We start from the raw sequence: 27,121 nt of genomic DNA on the forward strand, positions 1-27,121 counted from the left end.
TAGTGGTATTTATAACGCACATATTCATGAAAAATTATTGCATCACGGTTCACACAACTATGTATTTGCATTTTTTTTTTTTTTTGGTTTTTTATTTTCATTAGCATCTTCATCAATAATCTGTTATTTTTAATATCGTAGCTAACTCAATAAATTCATATTATTTAGGTAGGAAATTTACTACTCGAAGAATTAATAGCTGAATGTATGTATTAACACATTTGCTACAATACTTTTTTAAGGACTTGAATATTTGGTGAAATTGGACAGTATAGATCAATTACATTTTATATTACATTTTCATATTTAGCGCTACACAGCCTACATACATTCGAATTACATATCATTTTAAAATATAACGAAGGTTTAATGAAATATAACATAAAGAATGAAACGCGTCACAAAACATGTCTTGTACCGCAATAAACGTATTAAAAAAAAAAGTTTATTATTTTAATCTATATGTATATTAAATTTTATAGAATATACCTTCCTTAAATTTTTATTACACAAAATTAAACTTGATTTATAGCAAGAATTATAATGAACTTATTTACATCACCTTATCGATATAGTATTTATATACATTACCTTATCGTTATTGCATCCAAACCTAATCTTTGTTAGCATTTTGACTTCGTGCACTTGAAAATTGTAGTAAATAGTACAATTATAAAAGACTATTTACAAAATCATTACAGACATACATAAAAAACATTTTAAAAGCGTATAATGAATACAATTATATGTTATACTTTAATCATTTTATCTTTCATAATGCTTCAAACTTAAAATATTTCTGAAAGAAATAAGAATATGTAAAATATATAAAAAAAAAACAAACAATCGACACATTTTTATTTGCTTCCACGCAAAAATGTCTATTTAATTAAATAATTTTAAAGCATAAATATTTGTTAATTTTTTAATATATTTGTTCTAATTGCGAATCAAAGTTTTATGATCAATATTAAACTACACTTTACATATTTTAACTAATTAAGAAACTCAGGAAAACTAATAGAACAGTATTGATGTTACAATACAAAATAATGTATGAAAGTTGAGGATAGGAACGAAGGTTGCATTTTAAAACGACTGACAAGATTAGAAAATGATTATTAATGTTTTGGAAAAATTGTGGTTCATCATACTAATGACCGCTCTATGTACAGAAATGTTTTATTCTTAAATTATGCACAAACTGCAATCAATACAAATGTATCTGAAACAAGCAAGTTGGGGGATATCTCAGTTTTTTTTTGGCTGCCATAAGAATATTCAGATAAAATGGCAGCTGTTTTATTAGGTGTCAAGTATTGCATTAACCGCCATGCGTTTTTGCAAAATTCATGAGACACGTCCGATTAGTTGTTGTCATATCCGGAAGAAGAGGCAACTGCTTTAAATTGACAGTTAAGTTTTAATATTTACTGATAATCAATTTAAAACAGTTAGCCATATCTATTTTATAGCTTAGTATAGTAAAGCTAATTTATTTTTTCAGACATCCACATTTCGACTAAGTAGTATTATAGTAATAAAGGTATGCGCTAAGTCTGCACTTCAGCTAGATATCATAAAACATGTATCATTCCTTCTCTGGCACATCATACATTGGTATTACTAAGTATACGTTTACTTTCCTTTTAAATCATGCGAAACAATGCAGAAACGAACTTTATATCAAATTCTAATGTTTGATATAGTATGCTTAGACTGTAATAAAAAAAAAAAAAGACTAAATTACGTGAGAAGTGAACCCGGAAATAAAAACCGACTTCTTGTGCACACCCATTTGTGTTTTTTATAATCAAATAAGTCATTTTAGCATTCATCATGGTATTATTAATCAACACTCAGCATTGAAACATAAAAATCTAGTGTTGTTAAATAATTCTACTAGTAATTGTAAACCAAAAAAAAACTCAATCTTGTGAAGTAAATAGAAGGAACATCATTGGGAACACCTTTAACCCAGATTTCATGCAGCTGCCGCCTACCATTGTTATATTTAACAACGGAAATCCATTTTTCTTACATCACATTCAGTTTCGTCCTAGTTATGTCGCTGAACAGTTATATCCAGTGAGTTCAATCTTCGTTTTTTAAAAAAACGAATACAAAATAACACAAACATCGTACCTCTACTTAGAATGTATGTTTAAAAGTATTAAAAAACTTCAGACAACAAACATTTAATTAATCAAGGGAATAGAAATAACATTGAAATTGAGTACATTCTGCGTTTTCGTACGTATCGTGTTCTTTTGTCATGAATATAGCGACACATCTAGACGAAAATTGTTCAAATTGATAATTGACGTACGAGCCACGAATATCCAGCTTATTATTGGATCATTTCACAAGTGATTAAGAGGTACTATATAGTACGTCGAAATTACTGTCACGCAAATTGGGAGCTTGGTATAAAAATGAGGCACAGTTTCACAATCAGGGGATTCCTTTTACCAGATGCTTCTACTATCTCCCAATGAATGTATCCATATATCAAACATGATAGCATAATTACTATCATTAAACTAAACCATGCATGGATATTAATGTGTGTCCTTAAATGTGTTTAAGGAGAATGACGATTTCTTAAACAACTGTCGTATTCTTATCGGTAGCAAACAGTCTTAACAACGAGCGTAGACTAATCATGTCGCGTTCCATAATCGTGTAGTCCTTGCGTAGGTATGCGTCATGTTATGTGCTGGGTGTTAATAGCTCTCATCAGGTGTAGTGTTATACATAAGTAGCAGTTGACGATCGTAATGGTTATTTAGCCACTGGTACCATTAACCAGAGCTTCTTTAGGCTTATTGCTCTGTTGTATACGAGGATGACGAAACCGTGATTCTCTTTGGGCTTTAGGCCCTTGGGAACTGTTGTTAGATGCAGAAATGTCATTTCCTGGTGTCCCTTCTTTACTAATTACGGTTGACTGGTCTCCTGGGCCGGCATTGCTGCCTAAACAAATGCATATATTAACTCTGAATATTTTTGTATATTCAAAAATATTAAGATTTGTCTTGAAGTGCATTTTTAATAGTGTGTTTAAATCCTACATCCTGCCAAAACCGATCGTCCTAAAGGAATACCGTGTGAGCTCCTGCATATAGTTACCTTTCTCGCTATTTGTCGGTGTAGAACTACGTTGTCGAGAACGTCGAAGCCGTCTCCGCCTTATGCCTTTAGGTCCACCCTCCACACTTGATACAGACTCTATGCATAGACGAACCATTGTGACCATCTTCTCATATTATATTATGATAAAACCCAAAATGTAAATATACTTAACCGACTATATAGAAAGCTACTGCATATGTTAGTAGCGTGCATTAGTAATCGTCATTGACATTGTTAGTGTTAGATGGTCACAAGTGTTTGCTTTGCAATCCATGCCACTCTCAAAGCATTTAAATTTAATATTCTATTCTCCTTAGGACGAAACGGTTGTTCCATTATAAAATGTTATCTGAAAAATATTATTACCTCTATCAATGCTTGAAACGTCTTGGCTATCGAGAACTGTATCTTCATCATCAGTTGTTCGACGGCGCTCATCTCTACGATCTCTACGTTGAGCTGGAGGACGACCTTGTCTACCACCCATGTATCCTGAATTTCCTGCACCTCCTTGATGGCCACCCCTTGGAGGCAGATCTCTTATTCGGTCTTCGCTACCGTCTAAGGTATCTCGACGTAACCCTGTAAATTAAATAACATTTATAAAAAAAAACTAAGTTCGTATATAAACGTAAAATATTAAATACAAAATATCTGAATCATTTTGCAAACTAAATATAGAGTTGAAAGATTTGTATTCTTACTTGTTGTTCGTGATGATCAATGTAGTATCTAACGCATTAATGCTCCATATTATAAGAATTAAGACTATTAATGAGAAGTGTACAAGCATCTTGGGAAAATAAATACACTAATTTTATTGATTTACCTTTTAGTAATTCGTAATGCAATATTTTTAAAATAATTATTTACATTTTTATGAATCCATATGATTCGAAATGAGAAATTAAATATTAATGTAGAATATGAAATTACGGTACTTACTTACTAAAAGTAGATAAAAATACTTTTCAAGTGTATGTAATCATTGGTATGTAACATTTTTTTATAAGTTAAAAATTGGATTCAGGTAAAGGTATTTTACAAGATAAATTTTATTACAAAACATATACAAGTACAACATTAATAAAAATAATAATATAATTATTTCTTAATTTTTTATTTATTAACATGCAAACAATCTATAGCGTTCACTCTTAATTATGTTAATATGTCAAGGCAATGAAATCGATTACATTCAATGCAGTGTTAAGTTAGATCTTTTGTCTTTCATTCTAAAATACGCGTATTATAAAATTTAATCAAATATTTAAAATCGTTATACGTTATTTAGTCAAAATCAACCACTTATAGGATATAGTATGTGATTAGATATTTTGCACACAAAATAAGTGGTATTTTATTTAAATTTTAAGTAACTAATAAATCAGATGCATTACACGCTGTAAATTAGTTAGTTATTACATGCATTTCCATTAAACACATACATGCAAACATATATAGTTCCACAGTTAGTAGTGACCATTATACTATAATTCCATTTTCTACATAATAAGAAGTTTACAAATGTGAATTGTTAATAATCTATAGATATTAGTTGAAGCAATGTAAGGTAATTATGACAAAACACTATGAATTACGAATAACAACGTACAAACAAAAAACTAATAGCTGAAACAGTTTTATAACGAGAGATATTTCAAGTTTATATAATTGAACAAAAGAAATATTTTAAGTAAATAAACATCAAATATATTAATGCATTAGAAAAATAATCATCTTATTTGTATTTGTTTAACGATAAATTTATAAATTTTTAAACCTCTAATTTTTTTTTAAAGTAACTGATGAATACACTATTCAAGTACTTAAAAGGATGAATTACTGTAAAAACTCGTTTATCGGAATACCTATTATAAAAATCTCTATTATATACTATATATAATAAATTGATAAGTACATTCTATAAGGAGATTTACTTTCAATAAATAATGTGTACAAAACACGCGAGCACAAAATTTATTAAAAAAAATTAATAAAAGAAATAAACAAGGATTTTTCAAGTGATATTTTTTAATGTACGGTTCGTCATTTATTTTATCAATTAATATTTAAATATAAGAAAATATTTAAACATATATCATTTCTCTACTAATAATTAAAACTTCACGGTTTATTACGTAGTAAAATTTGAATTAATTATTGTGTTTTATACAACCTTGTTTATGTTGTATATTTTAATGTTGCACACATCAAACAAATGATAATAGATGATACTGAATAATTTAGATTTGCGTTTATACAGGTTGAATATTATTTCGTCAAATCCAAACAAACGAGTTTCTACTATAAATCTTTTATGATAATAATTCTTTTGTAACAAGACGCCCTTTATCTTTAAAATCTTTAGATTCTCTACTGTCTCTGGTGTTGGGCCCACCGCTTCTGCCATTACGTTTTTGTATGTTCTCTGCATTATTGATATAGTCAGTAATAGTATTACCGGCATTGTGTCTGGTAGGAGCCCTACCCCTGCCACGTCCACGAGATTGACCACCGCGACCTCCACGACCTCCACCACCTTCTTCGGGGCCTACAATCATTCCTCGTCTTGCTGGAGGAAAGTTCGGCATTGGTCCTGTGGTTGATCCATGCATGCTTCTTAACTGTTGATCAATTTCTAATTTCTCTTGCCGTAACTGTTCTACTTCCTTTAAAATAAATAATAACAAATTATGTAAAGTATGTAAAAAATTAACCTTCGTCCGGAGAATAACATGTATATTCGTCCCCATTCTTGTGGTCAGTTAACCCAGTCTAGTCGAATTCGGCGATAGATTAGAAGCGAGTAAGGAAATTATTTTTATGTATAAAGTAAAATTATCGATGTAGTAAGAAAGGAAACGAAGTAATTAATTGACAATGTATAAGCAGAAAATAAATCAAGATTACGTTTTTAGTGAACTTATATAACTATAAAACTATGAAAGTGATATTTAAATCATATTTGCAATAATTATAGAATAAATGAAACAAGTACTTTGTGCGTGCATTTCAGAAAAAGAAAATAAATACTGTTTATTTGTACTCTGTAAATATCAATTATTGTCTTGATATTAACTTAAAAAAAAAAAACCAAACATTTACCGTTGCAATAAAAGTTCTTCCAAGAAAAAAATCCACCGTGCGATCAGTCGGCCGTCGGATAATCCGCCGTACGAAGGTTAATTAAAACATATTATTGGAAGTATGAAATATAGAAAATGGGATATATATTTATTATATTGTCATACCTTCAAATGCGCCAAATGGTATTCCAATAACATTTTGGCATTAGCAATACTTTCAACAGTACCAACAAAGACGAAAGGCACCTGACCTTCTTCCCTTGGAATCGTTGGTTGAGGTTCGTTGTCGCCTTCTATTTTTACTCGAACCTGAAATGTTTAATATTCAGAATCATATTGTTAATCAGTATTAATGATAAAAATTCGTCTATGAATTATTTAATCCTACATCACATCCATACCATCAGTTTTCAGTCACCCTTGTTTATTAGTTCCATCAATTGATTTGGAGATCAGTCTGTAAAATTTTTCTAAATATTGTTTTGTAACAAATTACTTTGATTACTTTCATTTTTTCCCGAACGTTAATCAAAACAAAATAATTTTTCAATTTTTTTTTCTTTCGTAAAACAATTAACAATTTTAAAATCCAAACAATTTTTGACATAAAACAAATGCATGGACATGAGTGACCTATGCATAAGGTATAACTTTGCTAATAATGCAGATAAAAAGGACATTATTAATAACTGGGTAGGACTGGCTCGAGTGGGTTATATAAAATTTAAAAGTATTTCTAACAATGTATAATTTAGTTGACTGAGCTAAGTGAAAAAAATCAAAAACAATGAACATGATATACTTACTCTATCAGTATACATATTCCCACTCGAACCAGTCGTTATCTACCGAGAACAAACAATATATGTATAACATATACCCAGCCCACAACAAATAATTGCCATTTTCAATACAGTATTGATTTTTCGAGTTTAAGAATGTTTTTAAACAAATTAATTTCAAATTTGAAGACATAAATTTTTAGTTAAACAATAACATTTACATCTACTTAAAAAATCATATATGATATTTCAAGTGTATTTAAAAGATGCATAGTAAATATGAAAATACACGTACAGTATGTCCGATTTTATGCAATAATTTTTACAACTATTGAAGATACAAAAAATTGTTTACACCAATATTATTTATAAAGCATAGTTCATTTTATTAAACATAAACGTTTTGACTTTATGTTTAGGTCCATTTTAGTATAATTTATATACACAATAGTTTTTATTAAAAAATAAAAAATAAAAAAAAAGCTAGTTCATGAATAAAAAGAACATAAAATTAAATGTAAGGGCGTTAATTAAGACTTATGTAAAAATTATAAGTCATAATTTCTAAAGAGAGTTCAAAGAATCTATGAATGAAGAAAACCTAAAAATATGGTCGAAATATTTACGTTTAATCAAATAATTTATTTTTTAAATATGATAAATATTACATATTATATACGAATATTATACAACTTTGACAAAGTTTTCAAAAGCGTGGTTCCTCATCAATTTGTATAATTTTGAAATATGTTGTAAAAGGCATTATTTTGAACAATGTTTTCCTTCACCAATTAAATGCAGTCGGCCTTCATTTCCGAGTAATTTTCAAAAAATTATAGGATGTACTACATAATTAAATTCTACCCTATATGTCATAGGTCTGTCGGAGTCCGTTGCGAGTCGAATGCTGCAGCTTATCTTTTGTTTCTATAGAAATATTGCAGCTGTCCAGTTGCTTTAGATCGATATATTATAATAAAAAAATATACACAATATAAGCAAAAACAAAGTAGGTTTGACTATATTTAAATGTGCGACACTGCTGTTTCATTTACTGTGTTAAGGATAAAAATTAAGTCCGTCTTTAAAGATGACCCGATATACTACAGCACCGTTTTTATAAACAAATGACAAGCCGCAACTGCGAGCTCATACAACTCTGCAACAAGCTTAGACAAACATTGCTGTGGACGCATAGGTATGATCAGAATTAAAATTGAAAATAAAGGAAAAAGTAGTTTAAAATGACGCCTTTTACAACATATTCCGAAATTATAAAAATCGATGAAGAATCACTTCTTCGAAAACTTCACCTGCAATTTTAAAGAAAAAATATTGAACTTGAATTTTTGATGAAATTATTACTTGTTGCAATTATAATATTGCTTACATTTTCTTAACTATTTTGATTACGTATTTCCGTCTATCTTATTGTGCATTTCAAAACAAATACAGTGGTGCCTTGGATATTGGCTGATGTTTGGGACCGAAACTGGCTAAAGTTGAAGATAGATAGATCCTCCATGAAATTCCGTGTCTTTTTTTCAGAGACCGCGAAAAACACAGTAAACTTAAAAGCGTAAACATACTTAGCCGCCGAGACAAGTGGGAAGCCAGTTCCAAGAACTAGTGGGAATAGGAACCGGCTAATTTTTAAGGAAAAATCCCGACTAATTATCAAGGCATCATTGTATTTTAACGACCAATATTAAGCTTAATCACAGTTTTCAACTTATGATTTAGGAATAACTACACTGATCTACAAGCATTGCTTATGTTTGATAACATTGTACTTTACAAATAAGAATATTACAAAAATTTCAAGTAAAATATATTTCCTCCTTCAAACTGAACAATTTTTTTGTATCTTCAATAGCAACAAATATCAGAGTCGCTATTTGCAACTTACTACTAAAAAAAACAACTACATTGTCCTAGAGCATTGTTTATGTTTGGTTACATTATACTTTACAAATACTATATTTTATACAATATTATATCCCTCCCCTTTTCAAATCAAACAACTTTTCTATATCTGCAATAGTTTAAGGAATAACTGTATATACATATTTAACACGTTCATGTCGGCGCTACAATTCGAGTATCTCGCGATTAGACGGCTGCGTTAAATTACCCTTATTCTAATTTTCAACTATATGCCAATTTTTTCTAATTACTGAACAAATTTAACGAGCTACATATTTAATGGTCATTACTATCTAAGTGTGCGTCACCAATGGTACGCGTCGCGCGATAGAATATTCAAGTGTAAGCCACCGGTGGTAAACGCCAACGTGAATGTGTTAAACCAGATATAGTGTAAAATTGAAATAGAAAAAGAAAAAAAAGATATATCTTAAAATTTGTTTCTAAAGATATTATCATTTATATATTTTACAATAAAACAATTGCATAAAATCAAATTACTGTAATTGTTTAAAAAAATATGTCCAAATCAAAATTAAGATAAAAATACAAAATACTGTAGCAATAATATATCTGTAACTTACCAAAGTACTAAATAATAGTACAAATATACTTACTACACCACTTTTATCCACAATTTCTTGTATTATGCGACCATTTTTCCCGATTACTTTGCCTACCAGAACACGCGGGACTTGTATGGATTCTTCACTATATTCAAGCATGGATCGAGCCTTCTTAACAGCTTCGTGTGTCTGTAACCAAATAAACATATACCATTTAATATTTCTGTTCTACATTCATATTCTCTATTTTCAAAGCAAATTTACGACATAATCAAAAATTTGTATAATTACCTCTCCAGATATCTTGAATGTGCAGGAATTTTCTTCTAATTCTATATTCGTTATACCATCAACTTTTCTCGCCTGCTGAATATTTGCGCCGTGAGCACCAATTGCTAAACCCATCAGGTCTTCACGAACATTAAATTCATCTGTATATCTAAAAAATAAAGCGTTTTTTGTTTTTTAAATATTTAACTTCAAATATAACTGACAACATACATTTTCCTGCTGATATTATGCAGGAAATTATAATAAACATATATGCATTAAACGGAAATAAAACTAATGTTATCAATTTCATGATACTGTATATTAATGTATATCATTTAAATACTAATATTAGTTCTATATCAATATTAACTGCAAATACTATAAATATTGTAACATAGTGGACTGTTAATATACATCAATTCTTTTAATATATCTGAACAATATTTAATGTTCAATTTTTAAATTTTAGTAATATGAAATTTGGGTCTTTATTAATAACATGCAGTATTATATTACAACATTAGAGTACAATTAGACAAACACAATATATTTTAATAAAATTTAAGTCCCTATCAGTGGCTTGCATCCTGGCAGATAAAAGTAATGAATGTTTGAAAAATGAAAAATGTTTTATCAGGAATATTGAATGTGCATAATAGGTGATACTTAAGCAAATTTACAAAACTACTGCTAAATTAAGAATGACCCTAAACAGTTGTTAATTTAGTTTACACAAACTGTATCAAGTTAAAATCAAAGTTTAACATGTAATGTGCAATACATGTTTAATTTAATTTTTATAACATTCACACACACGCACACGGATACAAAATGTTGAAGTAAACATGTAAAGTAAATATTTGATGCAGTAAAAATGTGTATAACAAATAAATACACAAACAGATTATTCAAGAATATAATGTAATAGCATGGATATAATGAAGAAAACATTTAAGATTCGAAATGATAAAACCATAGAAGTCATTAAATGAAACATGCATATGAGTTCTTGTTACAAAAATAGACAAATTACTACTGTTTTTTTAAATACATTGTAATCTGGAGTTTTGGAAACTTTAAAATGATTCAACTATCACTTAAAATGTGAAAAAGACTTTTAAAGAAATTTGTTATTTTCTAAATAAAAGTGTTTAATATTCCAAACTATTGTACCAAGAAAATTTTTAATATTTATAGCATAATAATTAGTGCAATTTTAATTGTATACAAAAGTAACATACGAATTGTTACACTAAAACTTATTGGCATATCATTTTTTAAATAAGCATATAAAACTTTATTTTTATATAATTAAAAATACTTATGCTACTACAATTTTATTCTTATAGAAGTGAAATATTTGTTTACAAGCACTATTATACAAAGTATTATGAAAATGGAGTATAAATTATTTACATGTTTTGTAAAAACAAAACATAACGAGATACAACAAATAAGATATGAAAACCAAGTAGTGCCATAATTAGAAGAAAATTAAAAATACCATAATAATTCCTATTAATTATGAAATATAATTTACTTATTCTCATCATAATTTTGTAAATAAATTATTTACATTGAAAAATATATGGGATAGAGCCACCAGTTATTCAATTTTTGTGCAAGACACTTAATATATCAGTGTTTCTCAAACATTGGCAGGCTATAATATAATTCTTTTATGGGACAGATCAATGAACTTAAAAACTCTACTCAAACACATAAACGTAAAAAAAGAGAAATAGAAACTGATCACAGCTACACGTTTAAATCGGTTCGCTATTTTATTAATTACGCAAGATTTTACTACAAAACATATAATAAGTGGAAAACAATAAATAATAAATTTTATATGTCGGTGTACTTAAAGCATTTGGGTCTCGGTGAATAATCTACACAACGCCGAAGCATGCACATTTATAGTGTATTTAATTTTTCATTTGAAAAATTCAGCTGTGTAATTTGTCATACAATAAGCTAAACTTAAATCTAAACCACGCTGCTGTGATCTCACCTTGAATTTGTTTTCACTCCTGCCTCAAAGTCTGAGACACGCTGATATATAAAGTTTGAAGATCTAAATTTGCTGAAATGAGAAAGAAACTCTGGTGTAACTCAGTGGAAATTCATATGTATGATAGCCCTATCCTGTGTCCCTGCCATTCTGTCTGTTTGCTCCTCACCAATAAATTTGCAACATTTTATTTTAAATCCACTTCCATTAATATTTAAATGAAATAAATAATTGGCAAAGTCCTTATACCCAGACCAAGATGTTAAGCAATTAGGTACTGAAGATGCCAAATGAAATGTGTTATAAAAAATGTTTAAAGAATCCTACATATTTTTAAATGTATATTTTGTTAGTATATTAGTAATTTAAAACAAGACATAACACTGTAGAAACATTTATTGTTCACCTTTTTACTATATTTAATGTTTGTTCGGAAACATACCTGTATAAAAATGAATTGGTATCCAGAGTTAGTGTTAGAAAACTTATCCCTTAATTTCTACTGAATTACTAAGATTTATTATATATTACTGTTTAATTAATAAAAAAACATACAAACCCGTTACTTGAATGTTTTGAAGAATATTGTGTATCTCAATCTAAAAATATAATTTCATTAAAAATGATTTTAACGATCGAGAATGCTATATGATAAACGGACTTCGAGTGCAAGCAACTGTCCTAATTACATCAATTATTCATTGAAATATATAGTGACGTTTATTTCAGGAACATGTGAAGCATCTAAAGTTATGAATTTTTATATGACTGTTAATGCATAATCATCTTGGCTCAATAAGTTTTGTTTTCACTAACAAGAATATATAAATTTGAAAATATATACATATCTATTCCGTTTTTTATTGCATATATGTATATTAAACTATCTGTAAAAGTGATGTATTGATGAGCTTTAAATTTAAACACTTATTTACACTGATATCAATTGTATGTAATTAATAACCACATTTATAACAAATTGCAGTAAAGTACTACCTCTATAGTTTCTCTACCCCTTACAGTAATTTCTTACTTTTCTAGGATTTTATAAATGTATTTCTCCATTGACTTACAAACATAATATTCCAATATAGAAAAGCAATAAATAGCAGTAAAAATATTTAAAACATTTAATATACGGAAGTGTATTACCAAATATATGAAATAAAATTGATCTAATCATATTCTATATAGCTGATAATTGTAATCAGCAAATAACGAAAAGCATAGCATTACCCTATATACAACAATATTATTAAATAAATAAAAGAGTATGTCAGCAGAAAGTGACATTTGCTAAAAGACAGATGATGAAAAGGTACATCATGTGCAAATTTATTACTATATGCACATCGTGCTCTTGTGATTGGCAAAAATATGAGAAAAAAATAAAAAAATGAAAAAATAAAAACAAAAATAATTGACACAGAAAGTCGTGCGGTAAAAGCTCGTTAATTGCACGCGGTTCGGGTCCGGCGACACGCAACTAACGAATACGTAGCGAGTTTCTCCCCTAGGAATTGTTCGAATTTAGCTCGCGCTACAACAAACACCAGCCAACGTTAACGGGCAAGAATTGACAGAGAATAAGACACTAAAAAAGTGAAGTTTTTAAAAGGCGATGAGTCGTCGCTTGGATTACTTCTATATAGACTCATTTTTACCAGAAAAATCTTGCCAGTTTATTAAAACCCTTTCTATCAAAATAAAAATTATAAAGTAATCCGTGTAAATGGTTGTTTATTCAAAATAATTATTAGTGAATATCGTAGCCGGAGTAAACAGGGATGGGCAACTAAAATACTGAATATATATATTTAATACTTAGAACAAATGACGAACAAAATGAAATATTGTACTCAGTGATGATCAAGTATCAACATTCACTTGTATTTTATACTTATATTTATGAGTATTAAATTTGGTATTCACTGACTAGGTAATCACGATATACCTGTATATTCTGTACTCAATAATGGAGCAAAATAAGAGTATTCTGTAGTTGGACAGCTACTGAATACAACATGCGAATACTTTTAAGCATTTAATTACAACCAGAATATAAATCGTCGATCAAATACATTTTGCCCATCCCTAAATATAATTATGTCTTTATTTTTACTTTCAAAGCTTTGGACTTTACAATTTAGGTCTGTCTCAATGAGAATCGATATTACCTATCAAATAACAATACAGAATTCTTATTACTATTGTGTTTTTAATTTAAAATAAAATTTCTAATTTTTCTTTTATGCCGGGAATACACTATTGTTCGTGAACAGCTCGCGGCTGTGCTTGCCAACAGTGTGGAGACTTTTGCGAACAGCGGACACTGTTCGCTCGGGAAGCGATACATCAAAGAAATTATGCGCGAACTCGAAGTTTCCGTAGGCTATAACTGTTCGCAAGCTGTTCATGAACTGTTCTCGTGTTGTTCGAAAACTGTTCTCTCTAGCGTATTCCTGGCATAATACAACTCCCTTTTTATATGCATTCTTATCATCTCTAAGAATTTTGTATTTTTATTTGATAGCCATTATCGATTCTCACTGAGAAGGTTTTAAACTGTAAGATCAGCGTTTAGAAAATAATAATAAATACACGTTTGTATTGACTATGATGTCTCATAATGAAGAATTATATAAATTTAATTTTTCATGCAACCGAATGATGGTGATTCATTATTCGTCGATTCCAAGTATCGAGTACCGGCAGCCTGGAGAGTGGCTCGTTCGAGTCAATTCCAAGAAGTGTTGGGGATAACTCGCGTGCAACTAGCGGGTCCGTTCGGCACGCAACTAACGAGTTCTTACTGCATTATGGATTTTGAAAATATATTATGTTAAATGTATGAAATATTTTATATACAATCACAAATGTAACATGTGGAAACGAAAACGATATGTATAATAAACGTTTGTAGTGTGACTACATAATGACATTCATGAAAATTATATGATGTTCAGAAGCAAACATATAAATTAATGATTGGAAATATTGTGAATTTTTCTGCCAGTAAATGCAAACCACAGACAGGATGGTAACCAGGACAATGTATGGATAGAGGCAGGTATTAAATGTCACAAGATTTTTTGTTAATTGCAACACCAACAATAATATTTTTACTTACCCCCCGATCGTTTGAAGTTTAGTCGACTCAAGTTGACGTGCCGCTTCTTCGGTTCTTTTCAAAAGTAATACCTGTAACATAGATAGAAACTATTACAGGAAATGTAAAAACAACAGATACAAGAATATTATATCCGTATACAGTTTATTTGTATCTTCATACTGAAAGTATTTTGAATAAATTGCAAAGTGCTATTATTTATGTCACAGTGAATTGTATCAACCCGAATTAATTTCATTACTCACCTTTTGTGATAAGTTTCTAAAATGCATTTCTTGGATCATGTTAATGTTACGATGTAAATTTTCATGACGGGAGATGGCCAGCAATACTCCTCGTTCAGGCACATATCGGCACACTGCCGCCCGTATCGCTCTTTGAAATTCCTTATGTACATTATCCATTTTGGCACTATAAACATAAAAATATATTTTCGTAATACAATATACATTTGTCGAATTGTTTTTTAATTATAAACACAATAAAATAATTAGAATCTAATACATACAATTCCCTTAGTTCTTCAGGTACATCAATTTCGATCTTGTGAAATGTATTTTTATCGATGGGGGGATTAGGATTTTTTACCCTCAGTCGCTCGCCTTCTACAATTTCGGTATACGCACATTCCCACCCTGTATATTCAACTACTAGAAAACCACCTTTGCTCATCTGAAACATTTTAATCTATAAATAGTTTTTGTAACTGAAACTGGAAAAAAATTTGTCAATAAATATATTAAAATACAATTTTAACACATTGAGTGCAGCATGGCTATTGGAGGTCATTTGATATTTCTACTATGCAACAAAACATTATCAAACATATCATAATATTTAAATATTAACGTAGCTTATAATTTTTATGATATTTAAGCATCAGGAGTCGCTATTTCTATGTTGAATCTATTTTAAATTCTTCTGATACATTGTCAGAGTCATAGTCTTAGAAGAAAATCACCCGCGGCTGGAGGGTTAATATTTAATAATATTTAATTTTATATTTAATATTGAATATATATTATCATGTAATTTTATAAGCATTACAAAACATATCTTACAAATATATAAAATAGAAATGGTAATATGAACCATCAGTGCCCCACACGACACAAATGAAAAATCGGTAGGTATGCACTAGCATAGCACTCAATGTGTTAATAAATATTAAATAAAAAATATAGTATTTTAATCTAAATTGATAATTACTATGTATAAATTCAAAATATATTTGTATAACAATAAATACAAGTATGGAAATTATATATACAATATCTATATTACATTGTTGTATAAGAAATACATAGGAAGAATAAAAAAAGTTTATTATTACTAACCTTAATTATGGCTTTCCACCAACCACATGCTTCATGCGCACTGGACCTAGAAAATACCTCAACCTCCTGCTTCTCTTGAAATTCAGATGTGGGACCATCCTCTGGGGGTAGCCGTACTTGTGCAAATGGAAACTTTGATTCCGGTTGCCAACTACAACATAATATATAGTTTTTTATTGTATTATGCAAACAAAATACATACAAATGGTTTGCATAATATTATACCACTTTTGTTGTTAAGTATCTAGTCCAGAAATTATAATAAACTTTAACAAAATCCATAGACATATATGACGGATTAAAATATATCGTGCAATTTAAAAAAATAATTTTATTTCGTAATAGTATTATTATCATGTAATTACTTTTTAATAAACTTGACAAATATTATTCATTACTCATGTATATGTATATTACAGTTTGTATTAATTTTATGCTATCAAATGTATTATTATAAAAACATGATTATTTAATATTTCATTTGAATGCTAAATTTCTTATTCAATGTCTTTGATAAACACAATAAAAGCATTTGTTTGTATGCAAAAAATAAATAATGGAAATAAAAATCCCCCGGAGCATTTATATTATACTTTAAAAGTTTTTACCATTAGTATATAAAAATAAAGAATACATTATGAAAAATCTATGAAAATTTTAGCTATCCAAATATTGATAACAAATAATATCCATAGAAGCAGATCTTTTGATATCGTTAAATCAAGTAATGAAAGCATTATACCCGATACAATGAATAAAAGTAATATAATTTCTTTGCCCAGGAGACTGCACTGTTTGTGTTAGCACAGATTATCATAGTGAACCCCTAGAGTTTCTAATATTTCATTGCTGATGAAAAGTAGACATACAACTTACTCATTTTCGAAAGTTACCAGAACCTCGTCTTCAAAAACATCGGTGACAAAGGCCTGAAAAAAATGAAACGTGAAGCATGTAAAGTCATTCGTTTAGGTATCAAGGAACGAAGCGAGTGGCGTAAGAAGTTCGGGCATAATATCGCGATGCATTCGGGCTATCAGCGAGATCGCTGTTTATATAATTCCGACATAATGGAAATGCGTTTTCACGAATTGTGAAAACATCGAAATGAAACGCAACATCAAAAGCTGACGAAAATCACGCCCTGTCAAACGAGACATGGCGTCGGAGGAAGCCGCGTTACCTCGCGAACATTTGAGGGCCGCGCTTTCGCGAAGTACGGGCGTCTCTTTCGTGAGATTAGAACCGCGCCATGGGCCGTGAGTTGGTCTATCCACGGCCTCAATCTTCCGCCCTGTTTTTTGTATACTTTTCACAGAACGAACCTTATAATATGCTCCGTTTTCGCCGCATACTTCGACTGTGAGATCCTCCATCTTGCTTTTGTGTGACGGCTCGCCTCCTTTGCAGCAGGCATGCTGGCGAGCGGGCAGCTGCACGAGTTCGAGACTCCAAATTCGTTGTTCACCAATCACACAACTCTTTTCCATGACGCGGTCTCTTTATTGGATGGCTTCGTGCAGTGTTACCACTTTCAGCGTCGTTAACTTACGTTTAAAAGAACTAGGATAATTGAAACACGCACGAGCACATTCAGCACGGAGCTGTGCACTTGTGTAACCGCTATTAAAAATCAAATCATGACTTCGTGCCGCTCGCGATCCTGTAGCCGTTTCTGTTCGATCCTAGTGTTCGCGATTTTGCGAAACGCGTGACGTGCCTTGACAGTACCGATGCGGATAATAGTATTATTACTGATCATTCAGTGCAGACGACAATGTCTGGAAGTAGCGATTCTGAAGAATTTTTTGATGCGGAGGATGATACTTTCCACCGCAATTCACGGTAATTTTACTAGTCCTTGATTGTCGTGTGATTCTATTCGAAATCTTAAATAATATTTTATTTACTTTGTATAGGTATTATAAATCACTTCTCTGTAGCTTCTATAACTATTTGAATACGGACACTTATTGAATAATAGCTATTATAAAAATTTGATTCACGATTTTCATTTTGTTCCACTCGTAGTTCGCTTGAATTTCTTCTACACTCGGAAGTTTGTTTCAGATCACTTCTTTGTGTCTATCTTTTTTCACGTTCTTTTATTTTTGTGTATTATGTTCCTGACTAATTATTTTTGGTTAGGTTCGGAATTGAGCACTTACGTGCAATCGTTTATATGATTATATGCAGTTATTTCAGGGCCGGCATTTGCAAATTTTCTAAGATTGTAATTGTTGGCACTATAATTTCAGAGTATTGAGAAAAAGATTTTTAATCTTGTTATTACACATTTAAAAATTCACTGAATTGTATAACGAATTATTTTTTAAATATGATTATATTTTCTTTTACTTTATTTTTTATGAATTTATATTTCTACTCTTTAATCTTTTTTATATCAAATTTTGTTTGTTAGTACAAAATTCAATTTTGAGAGTTTGATCGTTTGTTAAAGTACTACAAAAATTATTTTATATTTTGGTTTAAAAACATTATGCTTTTTTTTTATGAAATGAGTATTTGATTTTCATAGGAAAAATAAACAGCATGATTCTACCAGCAATGAAATACAAATTAAGGACACATCAGACACTTCCAAAAAAACAGACGATGATGTTTTTGTGAAACCTGCTGAACCTAAACCAATTGCAGAACCAAAGGAACATGTAACCATAGAATGTATACCTAGTAAAGATAAACTTGTAAGTATTTATTGATATTGGAATATTGTACTTTTAATGTTATTTTATATTTTTAATCAATAATGCACATTTATTTAGGAGGAAGATGGAAAAGAATCAAGCAGTGATAAGATCGTGGGTAGAAGGAGATTTCGTGAACTTCGACAGCGTATGCAAACAGAGGATGATGATATCCCAATTAACAGTTCTCCTCCAGATAGCCAGACATCATCTATCGAGGGTGTTTATCCTACTCCATCAAAAACAACTCATCCGTTTAGGATCATAGAACATGATACTCTTAGTCTACAAAGTATGACATCTTTAGGACGAGTGGGTCGAATTTTAGCTGGAGTTGGAGACAATGCTTCTGGTGTACTTGTAACAAATGTAACTCAATGTCCCCCTTCTGCCATCCTTACCCGTGAAAGTCAAATGTCCTCGATTGCTAGTATACCAAGCAAAGATGAGGACACGATATCTGGTAAGGTGTCCCAGTCCTCCAGCATCCTTACGTTATCAGAGGATATCCTACAGGAATCCTCTGTTAACAGTAGGTCCAGCTATACTTCTCATTCACAAAATGATAAGACTGTTATACTTCAAGAGCCTGATGTCATTGCTAGTACAAAGAACAATGGAAAATCAAGCGAAGACATTACTATGGTTGGAATACCTGTTGCACCGCCAAGACGTAAAAAAAAGACAAAAGCTCAGACACCTACTGACCTTGCTGTACGATATATTTTAATATAATTAATTTACATCATAAAAGAAATTCTAAAATCGCCAGAAATTGATAACGTAAAATAAAAATGGTTCTGTAATTTTAGCCGTCTACAACGGAGTCGGTGTTACCTGCCTCGCCGTTACCGAGTCCTGCAAGCACTATTGAATCGATTACTAGAGAATTTGAGCATTCTCTTGATATTCGATCTGCTACAAAAGGACAATACGTTGTTAAACCACAAGTCCGTATCACAATATATTTATATATATGTAGCTTAATATTTAATATTATATATTTTTAATATCACTACAATTCCTATTATTTATTTTTAGGATGAAGATAAATCGAAAGCGGAAGGACCATCAGTTGAAGAATTGGAAAGAATAGAAAGAGCAAAAGCTGAATTAATGAGTTTGAGATCAAGCAATAAATCAAGTAGTCCAGTGGGATCCATGTCTAGTAATAGCATTGGCCGTTATTCTTTAGGCCCTCATAAATTTTCGGGTTTAAGTCCTTCAGGTTCAAAAGAAAGACGAAAATCTGCTGGTGATCAAGATATGATCAAACAGTTAAACATGTTTGTCAGAACGAGAACAGACTCTGGAAAACGTTTAACAGATATGGTATAACATTGATTTAAAAAGTTAGATACAGTAATGCCTTGGATATTGGCCGACGTTCGAGACTGGCCAAAGTTGAAGGAAGGTAGATCTTCCAGGCAATTCCGTGTATCTTTTTTTTCAGAAACACGGAACATCGATATCTCGCAGATTTAAAAACATAAATATGCTTGGCCGTCGAGGATGCGGCCATGCGAGGATGCGGCCACCAGCCTTCTCAGGCTGATGATCTCATCCCCGCATCCCATCCCAGCGGCTGCCCCTATCCGCCACCTGGGGATGCGCCACGTAGGGGTTCACCTCCCTTGCCGCCTGGACAACCAAATGGGTGCGTGGAAGAATTGATGGGGCTAACAACCGGCCAAGCTCCAAGGCATCACTGTATAGTGCATTTCAATGTTTATAGGTTATTAATGGCGATATTGTCCATCTTGTTTTAGGAGATTTTAGAGCAAGTAACTGTATTAAATTTAGATACTGGAGAAAGAGTGCCATTAAGTATAGCGGAAGATAAATTACCACAGTGTATTAATCCTTTGTCGCTTCACATAATGAGACTCACTTCAGAATATATAAGTAATTCTAGTCTGGAGAAAGAAAAAGAAAGTGACGAGGAAAGTGTGGACAGTAAAATGTCTAATATACCACCAGACGAAGATGTAACTGTTGGTAGAGTTCGAAAGAAAACTCAAAAGTTAAAACGATTCTTAGGATCTACCGTAAAAAAGACAATGGACAAAGCAAAATCTATCGCGCAAGAAGTGTCTCATGCAAGACATAAAGAAGATGTTATGGAAATATTAGATGAAGTTTACCCTGGCGAACAGCAATGCATTAAATTAAAAGCGTCCAATAGTCATAAAGGACCATACGAGTTTAGTTGGTTACAACATGTTCAAGATTTACGCGGCGAACATGTGGGTCCTGTTTGGTGTATGAAATTTTCTGCTTGTGGACGGTTACTTGCTACAGCTGGACAAGATCGAGTTTTGAGAATTTGGGTTCTACGCGATGCTTTTTCTTACTTTCAAGATATGCGAACGAAATACAATGCCGAGAAAGTTAGTCCAACCCCTTCGCAAGAATCTCTGGTCTTGCAACAACCCATGGAAGATCCTGATGTTGTGGCTAGTGCCTTCAGTGAAATAGAAGGGACGAAATGCCCTTTCATGCCAAAGCCATTTTGCATTTACGCAGGCCATACCTCGGACTTACTTGATGTTTCATGGTCTAAAAATTATTTTGTTTTATCATCGTCAATGGATAAAACCGTGCGACTTTGGCATATATCACGAAAGGAGTGCTTGTGTTGTTTCCAGCACATTGATTTTGTTACAGCAATAGTATTTCATCCCCGCGATGATCGATACTTTCTCTCAGGGTCTTTAGACGGTAAACTCCGTCTCTGGAATATTCCAGACAAGAAAGTAGCCGTGTGGAACGAAGTCGATGGACAAACTAAATTAATTACCGCCGCAAACTTCTGTCAAAATGGAAAATTCGCGGTTGTGGGCTCGTATGATGGCCGATGTATATTTTACAATACGGATCAGTTGAAGTATCATACACAAATACACGTTCGATCTACAAGAGGCAAAAATTCAACAGGAAGAAAAATAAGTGGTATCGAACCTATGCCAGGCGAAGATAAAATCTTGGTTACGTCGAACGATAGTCGTATTCGCTTGTATGATTTGCGAGATTTAAATTTATCGTGCAAATACAAAGGTTACGTTAATGTTAGTAGCCAAATTAAAGCGAGTTTTAGCCCTGACGGACAGTATATAGTTAGTGGTTCGGAAAATCAGTGCATTTATATTTGGAAAACTCATCACGATTACTCCAAATTCTCGAGTGTACGTAGAGATCGAAATGACTTTTGGGAAGGTATAAAAGCTCATAACGCTGTAGTAACATGCGCAGTATTTGCACCAAATCCAGATAGTATTATTAAACAGATCGAAGAAAGAGAGCAGTGGGGGGAAAATAAGGAAGATGTAAAAAATCTAGGTAGTTCAACCGTAGATGTTCCTCCAGTTGATCCAGTGGTTGAACAGCGCACTAAAGGCTGCGGCGGACACGTTCTTGTAAGCGCTGATTTCAATGGGTGCATAAAGGTTTTTCTAAATAAAACAAGACCTAAGCATAGTTCCCTACCAGCATCTGCTCTCGCATAACACAATACTGCATTCATTTGTGCACTATTGCTAGTAATTAGAAAAGAATAAGAACACCAATATATTATATGCATATATTTGTTTTACCTCAGTGAACGATGTAGGGACTCACTGTAAGCTGTTTTTGAAGGTAAACGTGATTGTACTAAAAATTTTCGATGACAAAATATTTTGAGATGCATGCTAAAAGGATTATTTCACAATAAGAAAGCTTCTAACATATAGTTAGTAATACCAAAACTCTTATAAGTTTGATGTTCAGATAATGTTTCGGTTTTCTTATCATAATGGGCAGCAAATTGTTTTTCATTCTTTCTAAATTAAATAGTTTTTGCATATTACTCTAATTATAATTTCTACTAAAGCTTTAAGTAAGCTATACGAAACACATAGATTTATAACATATTGTATTTTTAACATTTCTTTTTTAATTCGACATTATATTTTTATTGATCTTGTATTATATGTTTTTTTCGGTGCTGGTCCACTGCGATCATATACATTTATAGAAACTTTGCCAAAATTATGTTGCTATATATATGTATGTATATATATACATACATATATATATATGTACAGTTAACATGGTATTGTTCATTTCAATTAATTTATAGAAGGAAAGAGCACCTTGGTGAAAAACAAAGTATAAACAAGCAAACAAGCGTTGGTAAAATATAACAACAATTGAATGAATCGTATGGATAAACCGAAAAAATTATAAATATATCTTGGTGATCCATCGTTAGACAAATGTTGAATAGTATCTATAAAGTTTAATGAAAATCAAACTGGATTTTCGAATCCTAATGGTTTCTAAAAGTATGCTCTAGAACTTTACCGTGATAAGATAGCGTAATACATCGAAGACAATATGAAAAACAAAGAGGTGGTTCGAAGTTAAAATGCATCATCGTTAAGTTTTTCTACGGACGCAGTTTATATTTTAGAGACTACTTCATGTTCAATATGAAAGTTATAGTTCGACATACCATATGGATCAATGATTTGACGTTACGCTATATATAAAGCAGATATAAATTTAACCAATTAATGTAAGTGCAAGGTTTGTCTTGCATTGACACATTACGTATCGTAGAAGTTATATGCTCACAACACTCGCTATGTTCAGTGTTCGTCACGATGTTCTAACCGCGTGTCGTTTAGATCTGATTTAAAAGGTGTTGCGCGGAATACCGATTTCGCAACGTGTCAATTATAGCGGCAAAGAGTACCGTGTAATACAACAAACGACGGCTTAACGCTGCTCGAAACTCTGCATTTCGCGATTCTCGATCTATTTAATAAGTCATGTTGTAAAAGATGATGCGCTATTCAGTCGCGGTTTGAAGTGCGATTGCCGTAGATGCAAGACCTCTGCGTCGTTGAATCGTAGCGTCGCAGAGTTGTAGGAATAATTGAATGATCAAATTACAATGTACGGTGTATTTTATTTGTATCGTAAACTTAATGTAAATACGCAGGAAAGAAATGTAGGTATTTTGTGTAAATGCAAATTGTAAATATATTATTCGAGCGATAGCATTAATCGCTTATTAACGGCAGTCATTTCGACAGCGGCGTGCACAAAATTATCGTTTGTGATCTCGTAGTAATCAGTAATCATGTAATATATTAATGTATCAATAGTGTATTCATGTATGGAAATGTGTCTGTTTTTTAAGTTGCCGTCACACAGCAATATACATCAAGTTTACATTAACCAGCAGGAAACTTTCTTTATGTATTGAATTCTCACGGTACAGTAATGAACACGAGTAATTAGCACAAGACGATTCTCGAAATAAAGTTAGTTGTAGACGTGGAAAAAATCATGAACTTTCAATAATTTCACTATATGATTTTATTATCTCGAATTAAACTATAGGGGATAAATAAATTTTTACGTATTCGGTAATAAAATAATCTACCTATGTTATATGGCAAGTTTAAAACTAAAATTGAGTAACAGAGAATCGCTGATTATTGCAATAACGCGGCACCAGAAAGGCTTATTAAATAGTTTAGTAAAACCGTGTACGTGTTCACTCATCTATATTATCAGGAAGAAATGAAAGTAAAGTTGCTTAACCTTTAATTAATACCTTAATTCTTTAGTTGGCCACTACGAGGGAACAGCGTACGTAGATATTGTACACGCAGTTTAGAAATACCCTGTCCTCCTCTTGCGGATCATAGGACAAGTTGGACCTACCCATAGCCGACGTTACAGGCTGTAATGCAACCATAAACGTCATTACCAGCAGGGGTCACGAGAAGGAGGAGCTATCAGCTTCCGCTCAATCCCAGCAGGGATTAGAACAGTGCTAACATTTATGCTCACTTTGAAACTTGTCATAAAACATATTTATATTATTCTTTCGTTGTCGAACACACGAAAGTTTATTTTCTCTTATTATACTTGTATATGAAATAATAAATACTACGATAAAAATCAAATGTTTGTAACGATTTTTTTCTCGTCTACAACTAGTTTTATTTCGAGAGTCGCTTCGTACCAATACTCATGTTCCCCACCATAGATATTTTCCTTTCTAGCTACATGTTCAATTTCTGATAGGCAGAAAAAGAAGACGTCAGCTAGTTTTAGTGAACATTATTTCTTTTTTTTTTCTAATGCACATCAGTCTGGTTTGATGCAAACATAATGAGCTTGTAAAAAGATATACAGGGTGTTCGGCCATCCCCGGGTAAAATTTTAATGGGAGATTCTACCAATTTGTTGATGGTGGCTTCGTTAAGAAGTTATCAACGTTTAAAGTTCCGCCCGTAATTTCGGGGGTATGTCTATTCGTCAAAAATGATTGCAATTGACCTCCGCAACCGAAAATAATTTTTCCAGCACGATTTGAAATTTTTTAATAACTTTTTAACGAAGCCTCAGTTAAGAAATTGATATTCTTGATTTTCGTCTTATTTTGGCCTTTAGAATCTCCCAGGGGTGGCCAAACACCCTGTATAAAGCAAATTACCAAAACATGAATATAAGTAGTACATCAACCTTAAAGTTGAATATTTTTTCGGATACTGTTGATATTATAATAACAATATAAATTGAAATGTGCGTATTTCGAAAATGAGACGGTGGAGCATGAAGGTGTTAATTCAATGTTGCTTATATTGCGAAGAAAACGTGCGACTCGTCATATCCACGGAGGAGAAACCGAACAATGATCGTCGCTAATAAGATTCCATCCATTGTTGCACACAAAGGCATGAGTACCGGCTGGTTACTCACCTATAGGTCAGCAATGTGTGTGCGGTCAGTCGGTCGGTCGGTCGGTTGGTCGGTTGGTCGGTTGATTGTCGGCTGATTCACCCATTTACCACATTCATACCTCTGAACACGTGTATATGCGTACATTGTCTACAGTAATTAGGATGAAAGTGCACTATACGACGAAGTTAGAGAGGTAAAGTTAACCATGTAACTCGATCGTCAACTTTAATAGCAATCCGAGTACGTCATAATAAAGATTGAACAAATATAATAACTTTTAAAAATGAATTCGGGATAGCTGATTAAAATCGTTTTAAACGAAAATCCATTGAGAGTTATGGCGAAAGCTAACCCAGAAACAACTCAAGATTCTGCAGCAGATTCAGGAGCTGCCGCCATGACAGTATCTTGATATCTGGTTAGAATATAGAAAATGATGTAAACGTTGATACTATTATTGTGACCACAAACGATTTTGATCCGTGAAACGTTTAATTAATTACTTCTTTATAATCTGGGTCAAGCAATAAGAATATTATCGTATTGTCAACGTATCGAAATTGATCCGAAACGAACTCGAATTGATTAACAGACACGGACCCGTACTTTTTCACGACAACGTTCGGCCGAATATTCATTGAACCTTTCTCCAACGGACGATCACCTTTTTCGCCATTCGGAGCACTTTGTATGGAGCAAAATATTCTTGAATCGCGAAGCAGTAATTTAAGCGTACGAACGTTGAATAAAATTTAAAAATACCAATTTTTATAAACACGGAGTACAACGTTTAATATCCTGCTGGGAGAAAGCTATTGATGCTAATGCGCATCTTTGCGCATCGCGTCTCTGCTTTGTATTATACATATACAGCTTTATCTCTGTTGCTTGAATGCATCAATCTTTGCCTAGCAAAAATAAAAATACGTTTCACAAGGAAGCGATTAATCAAAAAGCGATCCGATTAGAATATTTTAAGGGGGGATTCCCATTAGGAACATTAAACAAAAATTGATATTTTTTTACTGGATTTCCGAATGTAACTTATGGTTTTTCTATTCGAAAGGCCACATCATAATAATAACAAAAATCACGACTTCGTTAGATCTTTCTGAAACTTGGTAATTATGGGTTTTCGAGATCGTTGATACCGAATCTAAAGTAAAAGATTTCAAATTCAAGATGACGTCTTCAATATGGGATACAAAGCGACCTGGAAAGGAATTTTAAGACAGAAAACGCAGAAATATACAACTGAATATACATTCGTTCAGATTAAACTATCTTTAACATTTGTTAATATATAAACTATGAAGATATTCTGTACTCATTGGTAAAACGAATATGAAACATATAACAGAATGCAAGTATTTTGTATTTGCGTAACCATAAAGTAGGTACTAAAATTAACTATATC

The 27,121-nt window shown here is 31.7% G+C and overlaps 2 protein-coding genes across 8 annotated transcripts; one reads left to right on the plus strand and one right to left on the minus strand.

Moving 5' to 3' along the window:
• Positions 1–1,073: 1,073 nt before the first annotated feature.
• Positions 1,074–17,861, minus strand: Fmr1 (synaptic functional regulator FMR1). Of its 6 annotated transcripts, XM_076775310.1 has the most exons (15): positions 17,578–17,861; positions 17,129–17,181; positions 16,253–16,403; positions 15,424–15,587; positions 15,161–15,326; positions 14,916–14,986; positions 11,786–11,857; positions 9,790–9,937; positions 9,550–9,687; positions 7,031–7,069; positions 6,390–6,533; positions 5,600–5,807; positions 3,502–3,717; positions 3,133–3,231; positions 1,074–2,976 (listed from the first exon to the last, which is right to left on the minus strand). In XM_076775310.1, the coding sequence occupies exons 1-15, from the start codon at positions 17,740–17,742 to the stop codon at positions 2,789–2,791; spliced, it is 2,022 nt and encodes a 673-aa protein (XP_076631425.1). In that variant the 5' UTR covers positions 17,743–17,861; the 3' UTR covers positions 1,074–2,788. The 6 variants fall into 6 exon arrangements, with proteins under 6 accessions (XP_076631425.1, XP_076631427.1, XP_076631426.1 ...); XM_076775312.1 differs by lacking the exon at positions 11,786–11,857 and having other exon boundaries at positions 1,076–2,976; XM_076775311.1 differs by lacking the exon at positions 7,031–7,069 and having other exon boundaries at positions 1,076–2,976.
• A 107-nt stretch (positions 17,862–17,968) lies between these two features.
• Positions 17,969–25,191, plus strand: LOC143346816 (WD repeat-containing protein 44). Of its 2 annotated transcripts, XM_076775305.1 has the most exons (7): positions 17,969–18,097; positions 18,792–18,960; positions 19,039–19,423; positions 19,547–19,674; positions 19,773–19,910; positions 20,002–20,292; positions 20,730–25,191. In XM_076775305.1, the coding sequence occupies exons 1-7, from the start codon at positions 18,030–18,032 to the stop codon at positions 22,464–22,466; spliced, it is 2,916 nt and encodes a 971-aa protein (XP_076631420.1). In that variant the 5' UTR covers positions 17,969–18,029; the 3' UTR covers positions 22,467–25,191. The 2 variants fall into 2 exon arrangements, with proteins under 2 accessions (XP_076631420.1, XP_076631419.1); XM_076775304.1 differs by having other exon boundaries at positions 19,039–19,674.
• Positions 25,192–27,121: the final 1,930 nt, after the last annotated feature.

This window comes from Colletes latitarsis, chromosome 10 (assembly GCF_051014445.1).
Source record: "Colletes latitarsis isolate SP2378_abdomen chromosome 10, iyColLati1, whole genome shotgun sequence".
Taxonomy (NCBI): Eukaryota; Metazoa; Arthropoda; class Insecta; order Hymenoptera; family Colletidae; genus Colletes; species Colletes latitarsis.

What these genes read in the sequence shown, in the direction of transcription:
- Fmr1 (XM_076775310.1), bottom strand. Translation starts at nt 17,742, where the DNA reads ATGGAAAAGAGTTGTGTGATTGGTGAACAACGAATTTGGAGTCTCGAA. An exon ending in TTAGAAACTTATCACAAAAG is followed by an intron (nt 14,987 to 15,160) that starts GTGAGTAATGAA and finishes TCTATGTTACAG; the next exon opens with GTATTACTTTTGAAAAGAAC. An exon ending in CGTTTCAAGCATTGATAGAG is followed by an intron (nt 3,232 to 3,501) that starts GTAATAATATTT and finishes GTCTATGCATAG; the next exon opens with AGTCTGTATCAAGTGTGGAG.
- LOC143346816 (XM_076775304.1), top strand. Translation starts at nt 18,030, where the DNA reads ATGTCTGGAAGTAGCGATTCTGAAGAATTTTTTGATGCGGAGGATGAT. An exon ending in ACTTTCCACCGCAATTCACG is followed by an intron (nt 18,098 to 18,791) that starts GTAATTTTACTA and finishes TGATTTTCATAG; the next exon opens with GAAAAATAAACAGCATGATT. An exon ending in GAAAACGTTTAACAGATATG is followed by an intron (nt 20,293 to 20,729) that starts GTATAACATTGA and finishes ATCTTGTTTTAG; the next exon opens with GAGATTTTAGAGCAAGTAAC.